Source organism: Panulirus ornatus, chromosome 48 (assembly GCF_036320965.1).
Source record: "Panulirus ornatus isolate Po-2019 chromosome 48, ASM3632096v1, whole genome shotgun sequence".
Classification (NCBI taxonomy): domain Eukaryota; kingdom Metazoa; phylum Arthropoda; class Malacostraca; order Decapoda; family Palinuridae; genus Panulirus; species Panulirus ornatus.
In genome coordinates, this window is record NC_092271.1 from 10,361,665 (window position 1) to 10,382,546 (window position 20,882).

Here is a 20,882-nt window from a genome sequence, read left to right on the forward strand (position 1 = left end):
AATACCTTCCACAGAGCATCTCTATCAACTCTATCATATGCCTTCTCCAGATCCATAAATGCTACATACAAATCCATATATATATATATATATATATGGGAGCAAATGGGAACTTCAGTGAAGGGCGCAAATGGGGAGGTGATAACAAGTAGTGGTGATGTGAGAAGGAGATGGAGTGAGTATTTTGAAGGTTTGTTGAATGTGTTTGATGATAGAGTGGCAGATATAGGGTGTTTTGGTCGAGGTGGTGTGCAAAGTGAGAGGGTTAGGGAAAATGATTTGGTAAACAGAGAAGAGGTACTAAAAGCTTTGCGGAAGATGAAAGCCGGCAAGGCAGCAGGTTTGGATGGTATTGCAGTGGAATTTATTAAAAAAGGGGGTGACTGTATTGTTGACTGGTTGCTAAGGTTATTTAATGTATGTATGACTCATGGTGAGGTGCCTGAGGATTGGCGGAATGCGTGCATAGTGCCATTGTACAAAGGCAAAGGGGATAAGAGTGAATGCTCAAATTACAGAGGTATAAGTTTGTTGAGTATTCCTGGTAAATTATATGGGAGGGTATTGATTGAGAGGGTGAAGGCATGTACAGAGCATCAGATTGGGGAAGAGCAGTGTGGTTTCAGAAGTGGTAGAGGATGTGTGGATCAGGTGTTTGCTTTGAAGAATGTATGTGAGAAATACTTAGAAAAGCAAATGGATTTGTATGTAGCATTTATGGATCTGGAGAAGGCATATGATAGAGTTGATAGAGATGCTCTGTGGAAGGTATTAAGAATATATGGTGTGGGAGGCAAGTTGTTAGAAGCAGTGAAAAGTTTTTATCGAGGATGTAAGGCATGTGTACGTGTAGGAAGAGAGGAAAGTGATTGGTTCTCAGTGAATGTAGGTTTGCGGCAGGGGTGTGTGATGTCTCCATGGTTGTTTAATTTGTTTATGGATGGGGTTGTTAGGGAGGTAAATGCAAGAGTTTTGGAAAGAGGGGCAAGTATGAAGTCTGTTGGGGATGAGAGAGCTTGGGAAGTGAGTCAGTTGTTGTTCGCTGATGATACAGCGCTGGTGGCTGATTCATGTGAGAAACTGCAGAAGCTGGTGACTGAGTTTGGTAAAGTGTGTGAAGAAGAAAGTTAAGAGTAAATGTGAATAAGAGCAAGGTTATTAGGTACAGTAGGGTTGAGGGTCAAGTCAATTGGGAGGTGAGTTTGAATGGAGAAAAACTGGAGGAAGTGAAGTGTTTTAGATATCTGGGAGTGGATCTGGCAGCGGATGGAAACATGGAAGCGGAAGTGGATCATAGGGTGGGGGAGGGGGCGAAAATTCTGGGAGCTTGAAGAATGTGTGGAAGTCGAGAACATTATCTCGGAAAGCAAAAATGGGTATGTTTGAAGGAATAGTGGTTCCAACAATGTTGTATGGTTGCGAGGCGTGGGCTATGGATAGAGTTGTGCGCAGGAGGATGGATGTGCTGGAAATGAGATGTTTGAGGACAATGTGTGGTGTGAGGTGGTTTGATCGAGTGAGTAACGTAAGGGTAAGAGAGATGTGTGGAAATAAAAAGAGCGTAGTTGAGAGAGCAGAAGAGGGTGTTTTGAAATGGTTTGGTCACATGGAGAGAATGAGTGAGGAAAGATTGACCAAGAGGATATATGTGTCGGAGGTGGAGGGAACGAGGAGAAGAGGGAGACAATGGGGAAGATGGAGTGAAAAAGATTTTGTGTGATCAGGGCCTGAACATGCAGGAGGGTGAAAGGAGGGCAAGGAATAGAGTGAATTGGAGCGATGTGGTATACCGGGGTTGACGTGCTGTCAGTGGATTGAATCAAGGCATGTGAAGCGTCTGGGGTAAACCATGGAAAGCTGTGTAGGTATGTATATTTGCGTGTGTGGACGTATGTATATACATGTGTATGGGGGTGGGTTGGGCCATTTCTTTCGTCTGTTTCCTTGCGCTACCTCGCAAACGCGGGAGACAGCGACAAAGCGAAAAAAAAAATATATATATATATATATATATATATATATATATATATATATATATATATATATATATATTTTTCTTTTCTTCTTTCTTTCATACTATTCGCCATTTCCCGCGTTAAGAAGGTAGCGTTAAGAACAGAGGACTGGGCCTCTGAGGGAATATCCTCACCTGGCCTCGTTCTCTGTTCCTTCTTTTGGAAAATTAAAAAAAAAAACGAGAGGGGAGGATTTCCAGCCCCCCGCTCCCTCCCCTTTTAGTCGCCTTCTACGACACGCAGGGAATACGTGGGAAGTATTCTTTCTCCCCTATCCCCAGGGATAATATATATATATATATATATATATATATATATATATATATATATATATATATATATATATATATATATATATATATATATATATGTATATATATAAAGGAAAAATCAACGTTTTCTATATTTTACTTGTCATCTATGAAACCCACAAAATATACGTCCACCACCCAGACACCACCAGATCAGGTGCAAATGATGTCGAACAGTTGTTTCTGGTACGGCCGCCATACTGGTTATCATAGAGTTGCAGCGGAAGATCTTAAGAACCAGTGAAAACATCTAGTTGATATTTTCCTAAAGATATATAAGCATGGATTCTGGTGACTTAAATTTGTCAGAGTATGCTAAAGGTCATGATGATTCGAAACAAAAACGTTATCGTGATCGAAGAAAGTATGTTGCAAAATGATCTACATTCAATTCCACCAAATGAAATGAAAGCAGATATTGAGTGTGGGCACCAACGAACTTGCCGACGTTTCGTATCCTGACGTGTACCATTATCTGATTACCTCACGTACTTACACTTGAGAGTCGCTGGCATCAACAAAAGTCTAGAAGCATACACTTTATTGACGAAAAGACCACTTCCCATGACTTCGAATCTGTGTTTACTTGCACAATATTTATCCTGGTTTTCAGTACTGATAAGTAATTTTAAGTAGTCTGCTGAAAAACTTTTATTTCTATTTGTGGTTTGATTGTGTACCACCCGACAACATTCAACTGTCCTCAACTTTACCCATTACGAAATGTGCCCGACATTGTAGCTACTACCATAGCAGCTAACAAAGCCTAGCATCTTTCTTCACATTCAGGGGCCATTATGTTGTCCTATGAATTATCCAAGTGTTTCAAATCAGTCCTACACAGAACACAGTCTACTGCCACTCACCACAGCAAAGATTATAATCAATATGGTGGATGTTTGAAATGCGCGCGCGATTTGTGACGTCACTGCACAAGGTCTACCAACATACCACCAACACGTGTGGCCATGAGTAACACACACACACACACACACACACACACACATGCATTACCTACACTTTGGTAAGGTCAGAAGCAAAGATCAAAATCTTTAGTAAGAAACATGAGGCGACTAACCTACAATATGAGTTAGATTTCCTCAGGTCATCTGTCAGTACTAGAAAACAATGCATTACTCTTTACCAGTGGGTGAGAAGTTGCCCCCTGCCTTCACTTTTGTAGCCTTGCAACAACACAGCAGACTCTCTGTTAGAAAGATAGCCACGTCTCCGTCCTAGGAGTCGGCTGCCTATATCCGTGTTTGCCTCTTGTTTGGCCCAGATATTTACCTATACACTCTGGTGTTGGGTTCCAATGGGCGGTGGCTGAATTTGGCGCGAAAACAAAACATTCTTTTGAAAACAATCCACATTTTGAAAATATTGCCAAATATTAATGCAGTGTTATTTTGCTAGTCTGTGTATCACCGATAGGTCAAAGAATATTTGGCAACTAGTTTATATTCCTTTCCACTTCCTTGCTAGAATTAATGTCTTTCCTGAGAGAAAATATTTGCAGAAAGGGTCATACAAATGCCAGCTCTGATCAAAGACGTTCTGATGGGGAAAATATTTTAAATGAGCGGCATTTTTGTTGTTGTTCGAATTGTTTTGCTGCCAATATTTCATGAAAACACTACAAATGTTCTACCATTTTGTAAAGACGAGCTTGCTCGATAGTTCTTGACGAGTTAGGCAACAAGAAATAAAAAAAAAGAGCATTCAGTATTTAATGAAAAAAGAATTTTTTTTCATATATTGTTGACGTATGAGAAACTTTTATAACATTAATGTACGCAAAGTACTATATTTTTTTTCTCAAGCATATTGGTTATATCAGGATGCTGATATGTAAACTTTGTTTATATTTACTACGCTGGAAACGGCGAGAGCACGAAGTCCAGATGTCTGGCCAGCCAGTATGTGACGTTACCTTGGACCTGGTGTTCCTATTATTCCTTATTCACATTAGTGAGAGAAAATCTGGACATGGCAAGTGCAGTGACATCGGCATCTAAGTTTGCATTCTTCAATGGGTTAGAAGAAATCTGAGCAATGACTGGGCCCACACGACCAAACTCGTTAACATACTGAAAGTAATGAATTAACAGATTTATTCCTGTCAATAAGTGTGCTCTTGTGACCGCGCCTAAACGTGTTTTCATTAACTATTGACGTCAATTCTGTTCCGGAAAAAATATTATGACGTGCTCTTGTGATCGCGTTAGCCTATCTCGTTGTAGTCAGGAGATGAAGAGATGGAAAATAAGGGAATATCTGGATAGAAACACTACGAAAGACTTAATGTATGGGGAATATATTCAAAGTGTTTCTCTGGATGATACAAAAATGTGCAAAATGATTGAGTTAAGTTCCAGTAACTTGATTACAGTTTCATAAAACTCAAAATTGACCGTCTAAACCATTTATTGAAAAACATTTTAGAGTATAGATGTACAATGTGTACTTGAAGTGTGGGCAAAATATAGAAATTCATTGAAGACCTGTACCTGGCCAATCAAGAACAGTTCACAGACCCTGGGGCGTTATATAAGATGCCTGATTTTGTCTGGTGTGCAGATACAGCTATTCTGAGATTATTGATTATTATTACATTATCATTAATTTCATTACTAAATAAAGCCTCTCAAAGGGACAGCACATTCTGTAGTATCAAGTTCCACCTTGCTCTTTGAAATGTCAAGGTACTTTTGGAGGTAAATGTCAGTCATTTTAAGATGGTCGAGCCCTAAATATAAAATTACTAGTTGAATGTTATATTATTCATGTGCTTCTCTTATTTACCATGCATTCATGTTGAATTCATCAGTTAAAGGGTTTGATTGTGAATAGTTGAGTCACTGTTTAAATAAAGTGTTGAGTAGACTGAGAGTAAGAGTGGTTGAGGAGAGAGAGGGGCAGATTTACATCGTTAGAACAAAGACTCAGAGCTGGCGTTCAAGGAGCATAATTGAATGTTGGGAAATTAATTTTAGCATACAAGTATACATTTGTAATGGTATAAAGAATAGACTGTTGTCGGGTTGGAGTAGTTAGTGCTGCAATGCAAGAATCAGAGGAAAAAGTATAAGATCATATTACAGATGAGATGCAGTTTTGGAAGAAAATGTCGTTACATAAAGTAAAGAGTTTTAGTAAAAGTTTAGAGTAGCCGTAGAAACATTCGATTTTTCGCATATGCTATAAGATGAAAGTTATACGCCGGGCCTGTTCACCAGGACTGGAACTCATGATAATCCACCGGATATATCAAGAAAACAATCATGACCCCAACCCCTGCATGAGGCTTACCATGGTGTGTGCTATGACGTCACAATTAGGTGTCCCCGATAACCCTACGCGACTCTCAAGGCCAGCTGGTCGGACCACTTGACACACTTCTCTCGCCTCCATTCAGCATAGTGTTTTCTTTATGTGTGTATTGTTTACACTTCATAAACCGTTGGAGCCTTTTCACGTATTTCCTTTGGCAATAAATAGGTATCGAAAAGTCGTACTTTACCGCAGCGTTAAGTATAAACATCATCCTTCTTGTATGAGGTTTCTCCAGAAACTGGTTTATGATACCCGTTTTTTGTGTAACTTACCAGTTCTATGCAACCATAGCAAAGCAGGTAGAAAGACAGCTGGAACTCTATGATGACACGGTACCCGTCATGGGGTGATGATACGTCCGTGTTGAAATCTATTAAGAATAACATCTCTGACGTAGTAAAAGTGCGATAAATTGAAGAATATATTATATATATAATATATATATATTATATATATATATATATATATATTATATATATATATATATATATACGTATATATATTATTAACACGAAAGTGCACTTGGGAACTTATCGTGTTTTCATATTCCCGCTTGGACTCGTAGGATATGTACATGATCACGCCAAAATTGTGATCTTTCGAAATATATATATATATATATATATATATATATTATATATATATATATATATATATATATATATATATATATATATATATATATATATATTACGTTGAGGTTTTGCCGTCTACCAGATACTATGATTATCTGTTATCAATTTAACAGTGGGTAAATATGCACTATTGTTACTCAACAAGACTCGCTCCAGTATGTTTCCTAATAGGGAAGACGACATGTGTTCGACCCAGATTCCTTTAGTGTCACGTTCTCACTGTGCAATATGTCTGCAAACGTTTTCAGACACTATGTGAGACTTTCGTCGGTGCTCTAAAATCTTGATTTAATTTTATTTTTGCAACTGGAGCCTAACTGTCAAGGTCATTTTTAGGGTGGTAGGAAGAAGGGAGGGGTTGGCATTAGCTTTTGTATAGAAGTACAATATCTTACTTTTAAGTATAGCCTTCTACATAAGACCATGATAACAAATTTATAAATGTACATACATACATAGGGACAAAATCATAAGCTTAAACGAGTCATATACACTGTTTTACACAAACACATTTACATCTCTTCACCCTTGTCTCAGATATTAGTACAGGGAAATAGAAAAAGTCAAATTTGATTTTTTTTTCAGCTAACAAAGATTTCTTTTTTTTTTTTAGCGAACCCTCAGGTAAACATTATTATGCTCCCACCGTGCGACTCAGGTTAGGTTAGCGTGGGACCTCACGCCCCGGCCTCGCAACCCTGTACGATGCACGACCCCCTCCACCAAGCTCTGCAAAAATACATCCAGCACTGTCTTCCTCGTCCCACCTGGTCGACCTCAAGGAGTTCAACACTGCCCTACGAAAGACACAGAACCCTGGGCCAATATTTGACCTCTTAGAAAATTGTGTAAAACAGCTAAAAAAGTAATTTATAAGATTTTCATCTTCCCACACGAGTCTTAGCTACAGACACACACTCTGCGCAGGTGTTGTCATCCTTGTTCTAATAATATACCTAAAATGCAACTCCTACCACCAAATACGCAGCTCTCAGTCATTGTTACATTTCAAAACTGACATCATGCAAAAAACAGTATATGTTGTTGGTATGATTCTTTGATGTCCCTAATTACCACCTTCATCAAAGCTAGATTTACCCTCAAAATGGTAGATGTGGCAGAATGTCCGTCAGAGGTGGTTTCAAGCTCAAAACACGTCGACCTTCCAGGACTAGAACATAGCACATTGCCCTCGCGTCTCTCTCAAATCAGATTCACTCATCATCAACTTAAGGTCGAGCATCATAACAAGTAAGAAGTTCCCAGCTATGATGCTAAACAATCGTGGGCTTTTTTTTTCCCCCTCTCCTGTGTGACGCTAGTGGTCAGGCAAGACCGGTTCTTAGTTAACTCACGTGATCGTGGGTGCCGCCTTTCATACCACTGAGGGATAATTGGTTGGTGTGGCTTTAGGCCTATCATCCGTCAGGGTCATTTACGGTCGTCATCGTCAATTAACATCCGCTATCAGGGGAATGTTTAACACCTTCTTCACGTGTTAAGAAAAATCTTGTGGCCAAATGAACTCTCTGATGGATACGAAAAGGCAAAGTTTAAACAATGTAAATAAATCAGGCGTCCGTTTTAGAGAAAGTTTTGCATCGTGATATTGTTGTGAAATATCATTCATGAACTATTTAGCGCCGGATGGTTTGAAAAAGTTATTTGGATGGTTAAGAGGATTACAGACGTGCAATGCAGTGGTCCCCCGTCTACCTTGTACGCAATAATTCAGTCAGTTATGGCTTTTTAAGGCTTACTATTAGGTTGATATATTAATCATCTGATGTAAAGTTTTCATATAGATCAGTTACCAATAAGTGAAATTGAACAATTATACTCTGCCAAGAAGGTCAGTGAATAAAGCGCTGGTTTTGTCCTTTTGTCGTAGTTTAGTGAACATTTTTTTTTTTTTTTTATTCTATATCGTCCTTTGACGGCTCGTTCTTTGGATCAGCTCAGCACCGGGCAATCTTAAGTCGCTCGGAGACGGATTTTAAAAAACCGTTGCTTACATTCTTTCTATACGTATCGTATGCTTACCGATTATCCTTTATGTTCGTTATCTTTTATCAGAATTCCTGTTCTTTCGAGATTTTCATTAACTTTATCACTACTACGCAAATGATGTTCATTCAGATGCAACAAAGATATATAGAAATGCTTGCTGATAACCATGAGGAAAATGCAACACCATAAGTTCCCAAGTGCACTTCCGTGTTGCATTTTCCTCGTGCTTATCAACAAATACTAGATCACACGCATCACTGTGACCTATTACAATATATAAATGCTATATTCATTAACACCTTAGTGATGCTGCGAGGCGACGTATCATGCCATCAGCGCGCATCTTATTTTCGCTCCTAATAGGAAATTTCATTCATTCTCGCTTTAAAGAGTTTTCAAAAATATAAGATTTTGAAATTTTTTCTATTTACATTTCCAACGATATTTATGTCGCCGATACGAAGTGATGATTTCTTTAGCGACGTTATGATTGATTCGGCTTTTAAGTGAACCGAATAACATTTTAAATAATTGTGTAATTTACAGGTTTCAGTCTTGCTAGAAAATGATGTAGTAAATGTCTATTAAATGAACCTGAGATAAACCACACAGTGTTTCACGGGAAGCTGGATTTTATTTTTAACGACAAAATATCCATTATTTCTTTTCACTTCTAACGAGAGAATAAAACCCACGCAACGATTTGCACCAAAGGCGTTCCTGTGTTAATGAGTTAGTTTTCTTGTTTTTGACGTTTGTAGGAAGGTGAACGAAAAAATTAAGCTGTAAAACTTAAAAAGAAATGTTACATAAAGATACGGAGTCTATGTTTCTCCTGTATTTTCCTTCCTATATCTATTCGGATAGGCACATCAAGACGCTGGTTTTTCGCTTGACAGCTTGCACTGGTTTGTATGTCGATATTTTCAAGATATCTCCGAGAAGACATGGAAAAAATTACCGATAGACAAAAACAGAAGAGATCCTACCTGTTCGTACACACACTCTTGCGGTTATATACTGTATGTTTATTTTCCCTTACGGAATCTGTGTAACCGTACATCATGCGTTACCTTTGCTACGTTAACCTGAGGCATGAAATGTGTTGTGGTGCTCGGCCGGACAATTACCAGAGGGTTGCCGCATGTCCTCAGTTAGGCGGGCTCGCTGAACGGTCGCTGACCACCAGGCCGGTCAACGCAGCCCGAATGGTATAACTGACTATACGTACTGTAGTAGATGGCAGAGATAGCAGGAATGATAATGAGTTCCCAGAACGGAAAAAATAAAGATAAAGGTACGACTGTCTCCCAGGCCGTAGGACGAGGAAGAGAGGCTTATATAAGCGCCTGTGGCCTAAAACCGTTAGGCTCCGGGGTGAGTGGTCTGCATGACCTTTAGACTTTGTTGCTGCTATTCCCTCGTGACCATATTCCACTGAGTGAGCATTATACTTGCCTCATCCTCGTTTATCATCTGTAACTCCCAGTAAACAGATCACATACTGTTTAGAGATGAAAAAAAATAATCAAACATACGCCGGCTTCCAGGCAACTATACATCCGGGAGATCCCGGGCGCTAACCTGCCGATGCTAGTGAGGCATAGTTATCGTCAGCCACCAGAGAGTGGTCTCATGAAGCAGGCAAGGTAAACTTACATACGAATATTGATAATAAAAAGATGAAACAATGATCATTCATTCACCTTGGTAAGGGCAGTGATGTTGCATCGCTGTTTGGTGTTCCCATATGTAAGCTTTACCAGTTAAGAATCTCTATAGTAAACCCACAGGAGCTGCTGGCAGGCGACACAGGCGCTTGCAGTAGAATTCCTCCATCCTTAGTGGCTGTAAACGATTATCTGGTCGAGTTTATCTAACGATAGCCAAGGTGATGTTAGATTTGATTACGTCGAGTGGGTTTCTGTGATTTAATGTGTGTGGCTGTTAATTACAAGAAAACGAGGAATTTTAGTGAAGTAGAACCAAATTAAACATCAGTGAGGTTAGGCTCCTTAAAAAGTTATCGTTGTCGGTATCACTTACTACAGGAAACATCTCGCCAGCGTCAGATACTGCAGCCAATATCGCTGGTAGATGTTGGTGCTCAATGCATACATGTTTTGGAAAATCACATGTTTACCAAATGGCGTCCTAGCTTCGTCTCTTCGATGTATATCAACTGACTGTCATATTTCTCTCTTGTGTCTCCCCTGATGATGTGATTATTACACGAAAGTGCACTTGGGAACTTTTCGTGTTTCATTTTCCCGTGGACTCATAGGAATATCTTGATCGCGCGCAAAATTGTGATCCTTTCCAATGGTTGTTTAATTTGTTTATGGATTGGGTTGTTAAGGAGGTGAATGCAAGAGTTTTGGAAAGAGGGGCAACTATGCAGTCTGTTGTGGATGAGAGAGCTTGCAAAGTGAGTCAGTTATTGTTCGCTGATGATACAGCGCTGGTGGCTGATTCATGTAAGAAGCTGCAGAAGCTGGTGACTGAGTTTGGTAAAGTGTGTGAAAGAAGAAAGCTAAGAGTAAATGTGAATAAGAGCAAGGTTATTAGGTACAGTAGGGTTGAGGGTCAAGTCAATTGGGAGGTAAGTTTGAATGGAGAAAAACTGGAGGAAGTAAAGTGTTTTAGATATCTGGTATTGGATCTGGCAGCGGATGGAACCATGGAAGCGGAAGTGAATCATAGGGTGGGGGATGGGGGCGAAAATTCTGGGAGCCTTGAAGAATGTTTGGAAGTCGAGAACATTATCTCGGAAAGCAAAAATGGGTATGTTTGAAGGTATAGTGGTTCCAACAATGTTGTATGGCTGCGTGGCGTGGGCTATGGATAGAGTTGTGCGCAGGGGGGTGGATGTGCTGGAAATGAGATGTTTGAGGACAGTGTGTGGTGTGAGGTTGTTTGATCGAGCAAGTAATGTAAGGGTAAGAGAGATGTGTGGAAATGAAAAAAGTGTGGTTGAGAGAGCAGAAGAGGGTGTTTTGAAATGGTTTGGTCACATGGAGAGAATGAGTGAGGATAGATTGACCAAGAGGATATATGTGTCAGAGGTGGAGGGAACGAGGAGAAGTGGGAAACCAAATTGGAGGTGGAAAGATGGAGTGAAAAAGATTTTGAGTGATCGGGGCCTAAACATGCAGGAGGGTGAAAGGCGTGCAAGGAATAGAGTGAATTGGAACGATGTGGTATACCGGGGTCGACGTCAGGGCATGTGAAGCGTCTGGGGTAAACCATGGAAAGTTCTGTGGGGCCTGGATGTGGAATGGGAGCTTTGGTTTCGGTGCATTATTACATGACAGCTAGGGACTGAGTGTGAACGAATGGGGCCTTTGTTGTCTTTTCCTAGCGCTACCTCGCACACATAAGGGGGAAGGGGGTTGTTATTCCATGTGTGGCGAGGTGGCGATGGGAATAAATAAAGGCAGACAGTATGAATTATGTACATGTGTATATATGTATATGTCTGTGTGTGTATATATATGTGTACATTGAGATGTATAGGTATGTATATTTGCGTGTGTAGACGTGTATGTGTATATATATATATATATATATATATATATATATATATATATATATATATATATATATATATATATATATATATATATATATATATATATTTCATCCCTGGGGATAGAGGAGAAAGAATACTTCCCACGTATTCCCTGCTTGTCGTAGAAGGCGACTAAAAGGGGAGGGAGCGGGGGGCTGGAAATCCTCCCCTCTCATTTATAACTTTCCGAAAGAAGGAACAGAGAAGGGGGCCAAGTGAGGATTTTCTTCAAAGGCCCAGTCCTCTGTTCTTAACGCTACGTCACTAACGCGGGAAATGGCGAATAGTATGAAAGAAAATTTATTTGATTATTTATTAGACCTATATGTTTACCAAACTAGAATGCCGTCTGAATGACTATTCTGTTTATAGGTGAGGATGCCGGGGGCGGCGGCGGCTGCGCCCAGGGAAGGACAGCGCCGCGGGGGTCGCAACCACCTCCCGAAACGGTCGGCGTCGTCAGCAAGCAGCTTGCAGCGGGAGCGGCGAGACGTGGTCATCACCAGCTACACGCCCGTGGATAATGACTTGCCGCCCCTCCCCGCCCCCACCAGCATCCCCAGAAGTAAGAGCACCGCTACCTTGAGGACCGCCTCGCACCACCACCACGTACGACGCCCTCACCGTAGCAGTTCGGACGCCCGCACAGACGCCCGCGGCGTCTCGCCGGACTCGACGACATCTTCGGGGGTGTCCTCTGCCTGCCCATCACCCCCTAGAGAGAAGACCCAGCGCTCCCCACATAAACGCTCCACCTCCTCGACCAGACACTCCAGCAGCGCCACTGAGGAAAACGCTTCGTCCGGAAGCTCGTCAGCATCCACGTCGCCAGGTACAAACATGAGGCTGGACGAGGATGATCTCACGTGTGCTATATGCCTTGACCTCCTGCATAGGCCTCGCTCCCTACCCTGCGGCCACACCTTCTGCCTCGTCTGTCTCCAGAACTATGTCAACTCTTGCAGGTAAGTCACTAAAGTTTCCTGTCATAAATAGTTCATACTGATTCAAGCACAGACTGAGACTCTGAGTGTGTATAACTCTTTCCTTATACTGCACAAATAGACAATTGTATCACAAATCCATGATTCATATTTATACATTAGTCTGACGATCACACTGTACACCTCATCAATATGAAATACAGAAAAACAAAACACAAGAAACGACATTGCTTGTCACTCTCTGGTACGAGCATGCAAGCAGACATTTAAGATATATAATTATTAAAGGAACTGGCGACAGACAAAGCTCTGCGTGTGTCCTTCATTTTTGGTTATATCTTACAATAAAAGAAACTCGAGTCTCATCCCCTGCTGGATATCCCCGTGCCCTGCAGTGTGCTAATCTCATTGTCTTCATCTCAGGTTGTCGAAGACCTGTTATCACTATAAAAACTTGGGGGGGGGGGGGGGGGATCCGCCCACCCCGTGTTTTAAGGGCAACCCCCCTTCGTTTGGACCTTTTGTATAAAGTACCCACCACCCTGGCCCTGGATACAGTCTGACATCCTGATACCTAGAAGTGACCTTGAGGTTCACATCGAAAGCTACAAAAACAATTTGTCGACAGAATGTGCTTTAAGTATTAGTTTCCCTGATTCATGAAGCATTCATTATCTTAATTGGTGGAAGGGGAAGGGCCATAGAGGATGGAGAGGGCCATAAGCTCAGGATACAAGTCCTTATGATACTGTCGAGTTTGACCCGTCACGACAGTGACCATGGCATTGTGCAGACTACCATTGCCAGTTTCCCTTAGAATAAATTTTGTCTGCAAGGATTGCTGTAAAGACAGGTTTCCCATGTAAAGCTCCCTTATGTGAGATTTCCCCAACAGATTTATCCCGTAGAATTGATCAAACCTCACGAAGGTAACTAATTCCTACCCTTATGGTTATGTTACAGGACGATGTTCACGTGCCCCTCATGCCGCGGTGCAGCACAGGTGCCCAGGGAAGGGGTTATGGCTCTGCCCACCAACACCACACTGGCCAAAGGCGCCCAGATCCTGCGGGAACGTCGCCAGGGTAACACCGGAACGCTCATCTGCGCCAGCTGTCAAACTTCCCTGGACGTTAGGGCCTGCGATCACTGCAAGGAGGCTTGGTGCGTGGCATGCAGCGCTGGCCACCTGCAGCAGGTGCAAGCAGACTTAGCGGAGCTGCAGGAGCGTCTGGCCAGCGCTCGGGACACACTCTACTGCAGGGCTGAGGAGGACGAGGTATCCCATGTATGACCTTGAGAGTTCACCCACTAATTATACGTCACTTTGGTCATGACAGCTTATTACAAGAGGCTTCAACATATTATTACACAGACATCTCAGTACAATCATGTTGAAGTATTTTATCAAGATTCTGTTAAATTATTCATATGATTCACATATCCATATAGGCATGAATCTTACACATGAAGACAACATGTGCATTAACAACCATTTGCATTAGATAAAGTATTTTACAATAAAAACTTTATGCACACAGTTCTCGACAACCGTCATATGATACTTTTATACACCTGCATTCACTTTGCATGAAGTATTTTTGTCAGCAGCTCTAAGATTTCCGACATTTCTCCGCAAACATCGCCTGAAATATATTCCCATTATCTTCATCATGCAAGCATAGAATATGATACAGACTGCTTCATTACGTGTAGTTCCGAATAGTGTAAAATTCTAAATCCAGAGAAAGAAAAATCCCAACCATTAATAGTATAAATTTAGAATGACCTATTTGACAATGTCACCGAAAACTTGACATTTGCACAGTGAAATGGTAATTGTACCGTTAAACGAAACCGGTAGGTCAAACGGCGCCAAGCCGTTAAGCGCTGCGAGTGGTCAGTACGAGACGTTCAGTTGACGTCACTCCGGACTGTCGCAATATTAAGGTATCACGAGCGACCAGCCTCCTCTGCGGCTCCTCGCTGTCCACGTCAATGTTTACGTGACAAAATAGCGTGAATTTCAACAATATTTTGTTTGTTTATTTATACTAGCAGAAGCTAGGATAGGTTGGTCTTGTTTGTCACGTTTGTACGGAATTCTTTGTATCTGAATCAATTAATACTTTCCCTGACCTTCAAATAAATAAACATGAGATTAACTGAAATAGAAGGATGGGTTCCAACCTACTTTCGCGTCACAATTTCTCATTTCTAGCAAAAGATCAAGAGAACATCCAAATACTGCAACGATGCTATTTGTTAGTTAAGAGCAAAATGGCTCAATATCGTTTGACGCCAGTGCAGTTTAACGGCAAATGATAACCAAATATTGACGGTACTAAAAACATTAAATATTATCTATCCATAGAACTGACCAAAATCTATAAAGATTAAAAAAAATTGCTTACTTATAGATCAAAGACACATTTTGTTACTCATTAACCTCTAGATGGCTTTAAAAAAATGTGCTATTTCGAGACAATCTCAGACTAGATCTTAAAAAACGAATTAATTAAGACGGGTTTGTTATATGAACGAATGAAACGTGATAATTCAAAAGCCTTCTTATTACGTCCCGAATAAAATCATATCAGCTGATTGATGCGAATCTTAATGCTAATTGCTCAACCTTTGCTTATAATCAATCAGAAAAAATTATTAGATTTAATTATGTATTGTCTAATATGTATAATATTCGAAGTGTTGAGATGGAATATCAGGTATGGGCCGTGGAATTGTTTTGTGCCTTTCATGTGTCAATTGTCACTAAAAATGGCGAATACCGAGATAAGGATATTCTTAAACCAAACGAAACCTAACTAGAACCAACCAACTGAGCCTGTAGCATGACCTAACAAGCCTAGCTTATCATAACTAGCTATAAAAGCAGAAAATCTCGACTGCAACCTAGCCATAACCACTTGGATGAATTTGATGAAGGAGTTTCTTTCGAAGTTGGTCAACGTTTTTCCCTCTTGTCTTATGCAATGTAACAACTATCAAAATCTTCCACGAGACAACACAAAGAGTGATCTCCAGCTGTGAGCTGTAATATGTTTTGACTCGTAAGTAGTAAAGTGAAGAGAAATTAACTGCAACAGTAACCATGGAAGAGATGAGGTGAGAAAGGCGGACAATAGCCAGCAAGGCAACGAAGAACTAAAGACGTAAAGAAACAAGCCAGTTTGCCTTAGTCCGCCATGACAAACGTTCTCCCATCGCTTCCACTGTTAAGTATAAAATCATATAGGAATGTATATATAAGAACTTGCTGCAGACAAGATGGTATATAACAATTTAGAGGACGATTTTCTTTGTTACGTGGTTTCAATACGAGCCAGATCCCACCCGGAGCTGGCATTTTGTTTATTTTAAAGTCTATTTACTCCATTATCGATCATTCTCATATACAATACCTCGCCACCATGAGGTATGGAGAGTTGTTTGCATGCGAAAGTCAGGCCAGAGATTTAAGATCTATGAATCACCCGTAACTATTGTTGGTCGGGTCAGTCTTGCCAAGCTCACGAGGTTCTGTCTCGTCCTCCACGTCACGACGCAAATCATTAATTATACGTCACTTGGTGACACCTGTCTCTCACTTCATGACACGTTCCGCGTTTAAAAGTTAGAGGTTATATGTGATATAGATCACATGTTCAGAAACGAATAAATGAGAAGAGTTTGGTGTTCGGATGAAAGGAATATGAGCAGTGTATGGGCAGCCAGCTGAGGCAAGCAGGAATGTCTGGGGTAGAATGCTTTTGGATGATGCAGCCATACTCAACTGCTCTGATTCATTAGATACACTCATTTGTGTTTATTTTACTGATGTTACCACTCAAAATAATGTCATTGCACATAGATGTAATGCTATATTACATGTTTTTTTGAACTTCATTGTCTGTCCCACACACCTCCCTTACCTGACCTCGTGACGCTTGTAAAGCCAATGGCATGAGAACTATCTGATTACAGACCTTATTCGGTGGACGTACTTTGACCACTGACCTAACTCATGGTAGTACCTATTAGACCTGTGGACTGTTGTCAGGTTCTGGACGACTTATGATTGACTCCTCCGCATGACACCAACTGGACCAGTGACTCGACCCAGTGGCAACACCTGAACCGGTAACCTAACCTTGTGGCAACAGCTGGACCACGGGCATCTTCATACCGTTTCCTCTACGGTGATTCCGAACCATAACGACACCCGGACGACCAGCTGAACCGTGTCATAGCCCCTTGGCCACTGACCAGACCCTGTGGTAGGGCAGAGACCGCTGATCTAACCCGATGGCATTATCCGAGCCACAGGCTTGACCCCATGGTATATGAAGTGCGCCACTGACCCTCCCATACTAGTACCACTTTCTTGGTCCGATAACACCGCTTGGACCGTTCACCTGGACCCATGATACCTCCTGGCCGAGTGTCCTGATCCTATTGTTACCCCCTTGGACTAGTGACCTAACCTCATAGCACCACCAGGACCAAAGATCGGATCCCTTGGTAACTCCTGGAAGGTAGCATTTGTGCTGGACCAGTGACCTTATCCCCTGTCAACCCTGGACTACTGACCCGTAGCTCCCACACCCACAGACGCGATTCAGCAAGTTGGAGGAGACGATCGCGGAGACGGTGGAAGAGCGGGTGACGCGGCTACAGGAGGACGGCAGGACGCTGAACGCACAGGTGAGCTCTGCCGACGCTGCTGCAGGTACTGTCAACCACACTCACAATGTAGAATGATAGATATATCAGTAGAGAAGAAAGAACTACACAACAGCTGTCATTTTCCAGTCATTTCAAAATGATTTTGAGATCTAACTAGCTTAGGAAAATTGAACTATGTTCTTGATCTCTTTCGTGAGCAGTATGCTGAGGTTTATGTGGTTTTGCAGGTGCAGGAGCTGCGGAAGGAGAGCCAACAGCGGTCCCACAAGCTCTCGCAAGACATAGAAAAGGTCCTGACTTCCTGCTCCACTCGGGAGAACTCAGAGCCACAGGTGAGTCCTGGCCACGACCTGTCCCTTTCCCTTCCCTCTCCCGCCACAGCCAGCTCCACCTGCAGTAGTAAGGTAGGCTCCACTGCCATCTCCTCGTCTTTCCCTGTCTCTCTCGTTAGAACGCTAGTTGTACCAGCTCATTGGACAGGAGGAATATCAGGGTCATTCGTATCACGTTCAGAGACAGAATAACTGAAATCAATTGTCTTAGGATCCGGATGGTCAGGCAAAACACACCCTAGACCATGGAGAGAAGCCATCCGGACATTATTCTCAAGTTAGAGACATCCGACAGATGGGTTACCAGAGGTCCTGCTGGTCTTAGAATGTATAGTATTCATGAACTCTACCATGAGACAACATTCATACCATCCTGACCCATGGAAAATTAACCAATTTCTGATATCACTGTTCCCACCTTTCTCCTAGAGCTTCTGCTCAGATGACAGCATGAGTTGACATTGAGTCAGTCAGTGATGACGGCCGTTACCACACATATACCGAAACCACTGAACATAATCTTACGTCAGTTATATACACAGTTGTGTCTCTACAACACACCCCTGGCGCTGCTTGTATTGCTATTGTAAGAACACGATATCACGGATTTTACGATAACTTGGGACTTGGGGTCAATAACTGGGCATCCACACTCCAGATGGAGCTGTTTGTTGTGCACATGGCCCTTGAATGTGTTAAAGACTTATAATGCGCTTGTAAATTATTGATTTCCTCTTTGTAAATGTAAGACGCTTGTGTTTGAACCAAGACGTATGGATAACCAGGTTACTCATGATGGGATTAGTCCACTTTCGATGGATACCTTCACAGAACGTATGATATGGTCGATGAACTAGCAAAACTATTTTTCTGCTTTGAAGAATGAAGCTAGGTTTATCCCCCAGCACACACACACATATACACACACACACACACACACACACACACTCACACACACACACATTTTTCTGTCTACCTGTGAGTAATCCAGAACAATTATTCAGAAAAATGTGAATAAAATCTCATCGACTTACGGCGAAGTGAAATTAACACAAGCAGATCCATCTACCATTACAAAACCATGCAAGATGAACAATATATATATGTATATATATATATATATATATATATATATATATATATATATATATATATATATATTCTTTCTTTCATACTATTCGCCATTTCCCGCGTTAGCGAGGTAGCGTTAAGAACAGAGAACTGGGCCTTTGAGGGAAATCCTCATCTGGCCCCCTTCTCTGTTCCTTCTTTGGGAAATATATATATATATATATATATATATATATATATATATATATATATATATATATATATATATATATATATATATATATATATATATATATATATATATATATATTCCTATGAGTCCACGGGGAAAATGAAACACGAAAAGTTCCCAAGTGCACTTTCGTGTAATAATCACATCATCAGGGGAGACACAAGAGAGGAATATAACAGTCAGTTGATATTCCTCTCTTGTGTCTCCCCTGATGATGTGATTATTACACGAGAGTGCACTTGGGAACTTTTCGTGTTTCATTTTCCCCGTGGACTCATAGGAATATCTTGATCACGCGCAAAATTGTGATCCTTTCCAATATATATATATATATATATATATATATATATATATATATATATATATATATATATATATATATATATATATATTCTTTCGTTCTTTCAAAGTATTCGCCATTTCCCGCGTTAGCGAGGTAGCGTTAAGAACAGAAGACTGGGCCTTTGAGGGAATATCCTCACCTGGCCCCCTTCTCTGTTCCTTCTTTTGGAAAATTGAAAAAAAAAAAAAACGAGAGGGGAAGATTTCCAGTCACCCGCTCCCTCCCCTTTTAGTCGCCTTCAACGACACGCAGGGAATACGTGGGAAGTATTCTTTTTCCCCTATCCCCAGGGATAATATATATATATATATATATATGTATGTATATATATATATATATATATATATATATATATATATATATATATATATATATATATATCTTTTTTTTTTTTGCTTTGTCGCTGTCTCCCGCGTTTGCGAGGTAGCGCAAGTAAACAGACGAAAGAAATGGCCCAACCCACCCCCATACACATGTATATACATACACGTCCGCTCACGCAAATATACATACCTATACATCTCAATGTACACATATATATATATATACACACACAGACATATACATATATACACATGTACATAATTCACACTGTCTGCCTTTATTTATTCCCATCGCCACCTCGCCATACATGGAATAACATCCCCCTCCCCCCTCATGTGTGCGAGGTAGCGCTAGGAAAAGACAACAAAGGCCCCATTCGTTCACACTCAGTCTCTAGCTGTCATGTAATGATGCCCGAAACCACAGCTCCCTTTCCACATCCAGGCCACACAGAACTTTCCATGGTTTACCCCAGACGCTTCACATGCCCTGATTCAATCCATTGACAGCACGTCGACCCCGGTATATCACATCGATCCAATTCACTCTATTCCTTGCCCGCTTTTCACCCTCCTGCATGTTCAGGCCCCGATCACTCAAAATCCTTTTCACTCCATCTTTTCACCTCCAATTTGGTCTCATACTTCTCGTTCCCTCCACCTCCGCCACATATATCCTCTTGGTCAATCTTTCCTCACTCATTCTCTCCATGTGACCAAACCATTTCAAAACACCCTCTTCTGCTCTCTCAACCACACTCTTTTTATTTCCACACATCTCTCTTACCCTTACATTACTTACTCGATCAAACAACCTCACACCACATATTGTCCTCAAACATCTCATTTCCAGCGCATCCACCCTCCTGCGCACAACTCTATCCATAGCCCACTCCTCGCAACCATACAACATTGTTGGAACCACTATTCCTTCAAACATACCCATTTTTGCTTTCCGAGATAATGTTCTCGACTTCCAAACATTCTTCAAGGCCCCCAGAATTTTCGCCCCCTCCCCCACCCTATGATTCACTTCCGCTTCCATGGTTCCATCCGCTACCAGATCCACTCCC

General features: G+C 41.2%; 1 protein-coding gene across 9 annotated transcripts in view; it reads left to right on the top strand.

Annotated features, from left to right (window-relative positions):
* The window catches only part of LOC139764076 (uncharacterized), a 239,659-nt gene that overhangs the window by 201,861 nt on the left and 16,916 nt on the right, over positions 1-20,882 (top strand). For 7 of the 9 annotated variants that reach the window (XM_071690550.1, XM_071690554.1, XM_071690552.1 and 4 more), the window contains exons 2-5: positions 12,251-12,843; positions 13,786-14,110; positions 17,434-17,526; positions 17,736-17,840. In XM_071690550.1, coding sequence (XP_071546651.1) covers positions 12,257-12,843; positions 13,786-14,110; positions 17,434-17,526; positions 17,736-17,840 — 1,110 coding nt within the window. In that variant the 5' untranslated portion in view covers positions 12,251-12,256. The remainder of the gene's footprint in view (positions 1-12,250; positions 12,844-13,785; positions 14,111-17,433; positions 17,527-17,735; positions 17,841-20,882) is intronic. The other 2 variants (XM_071690555.1, XM_071690549.1) reach the window with 1 other exon arrangement.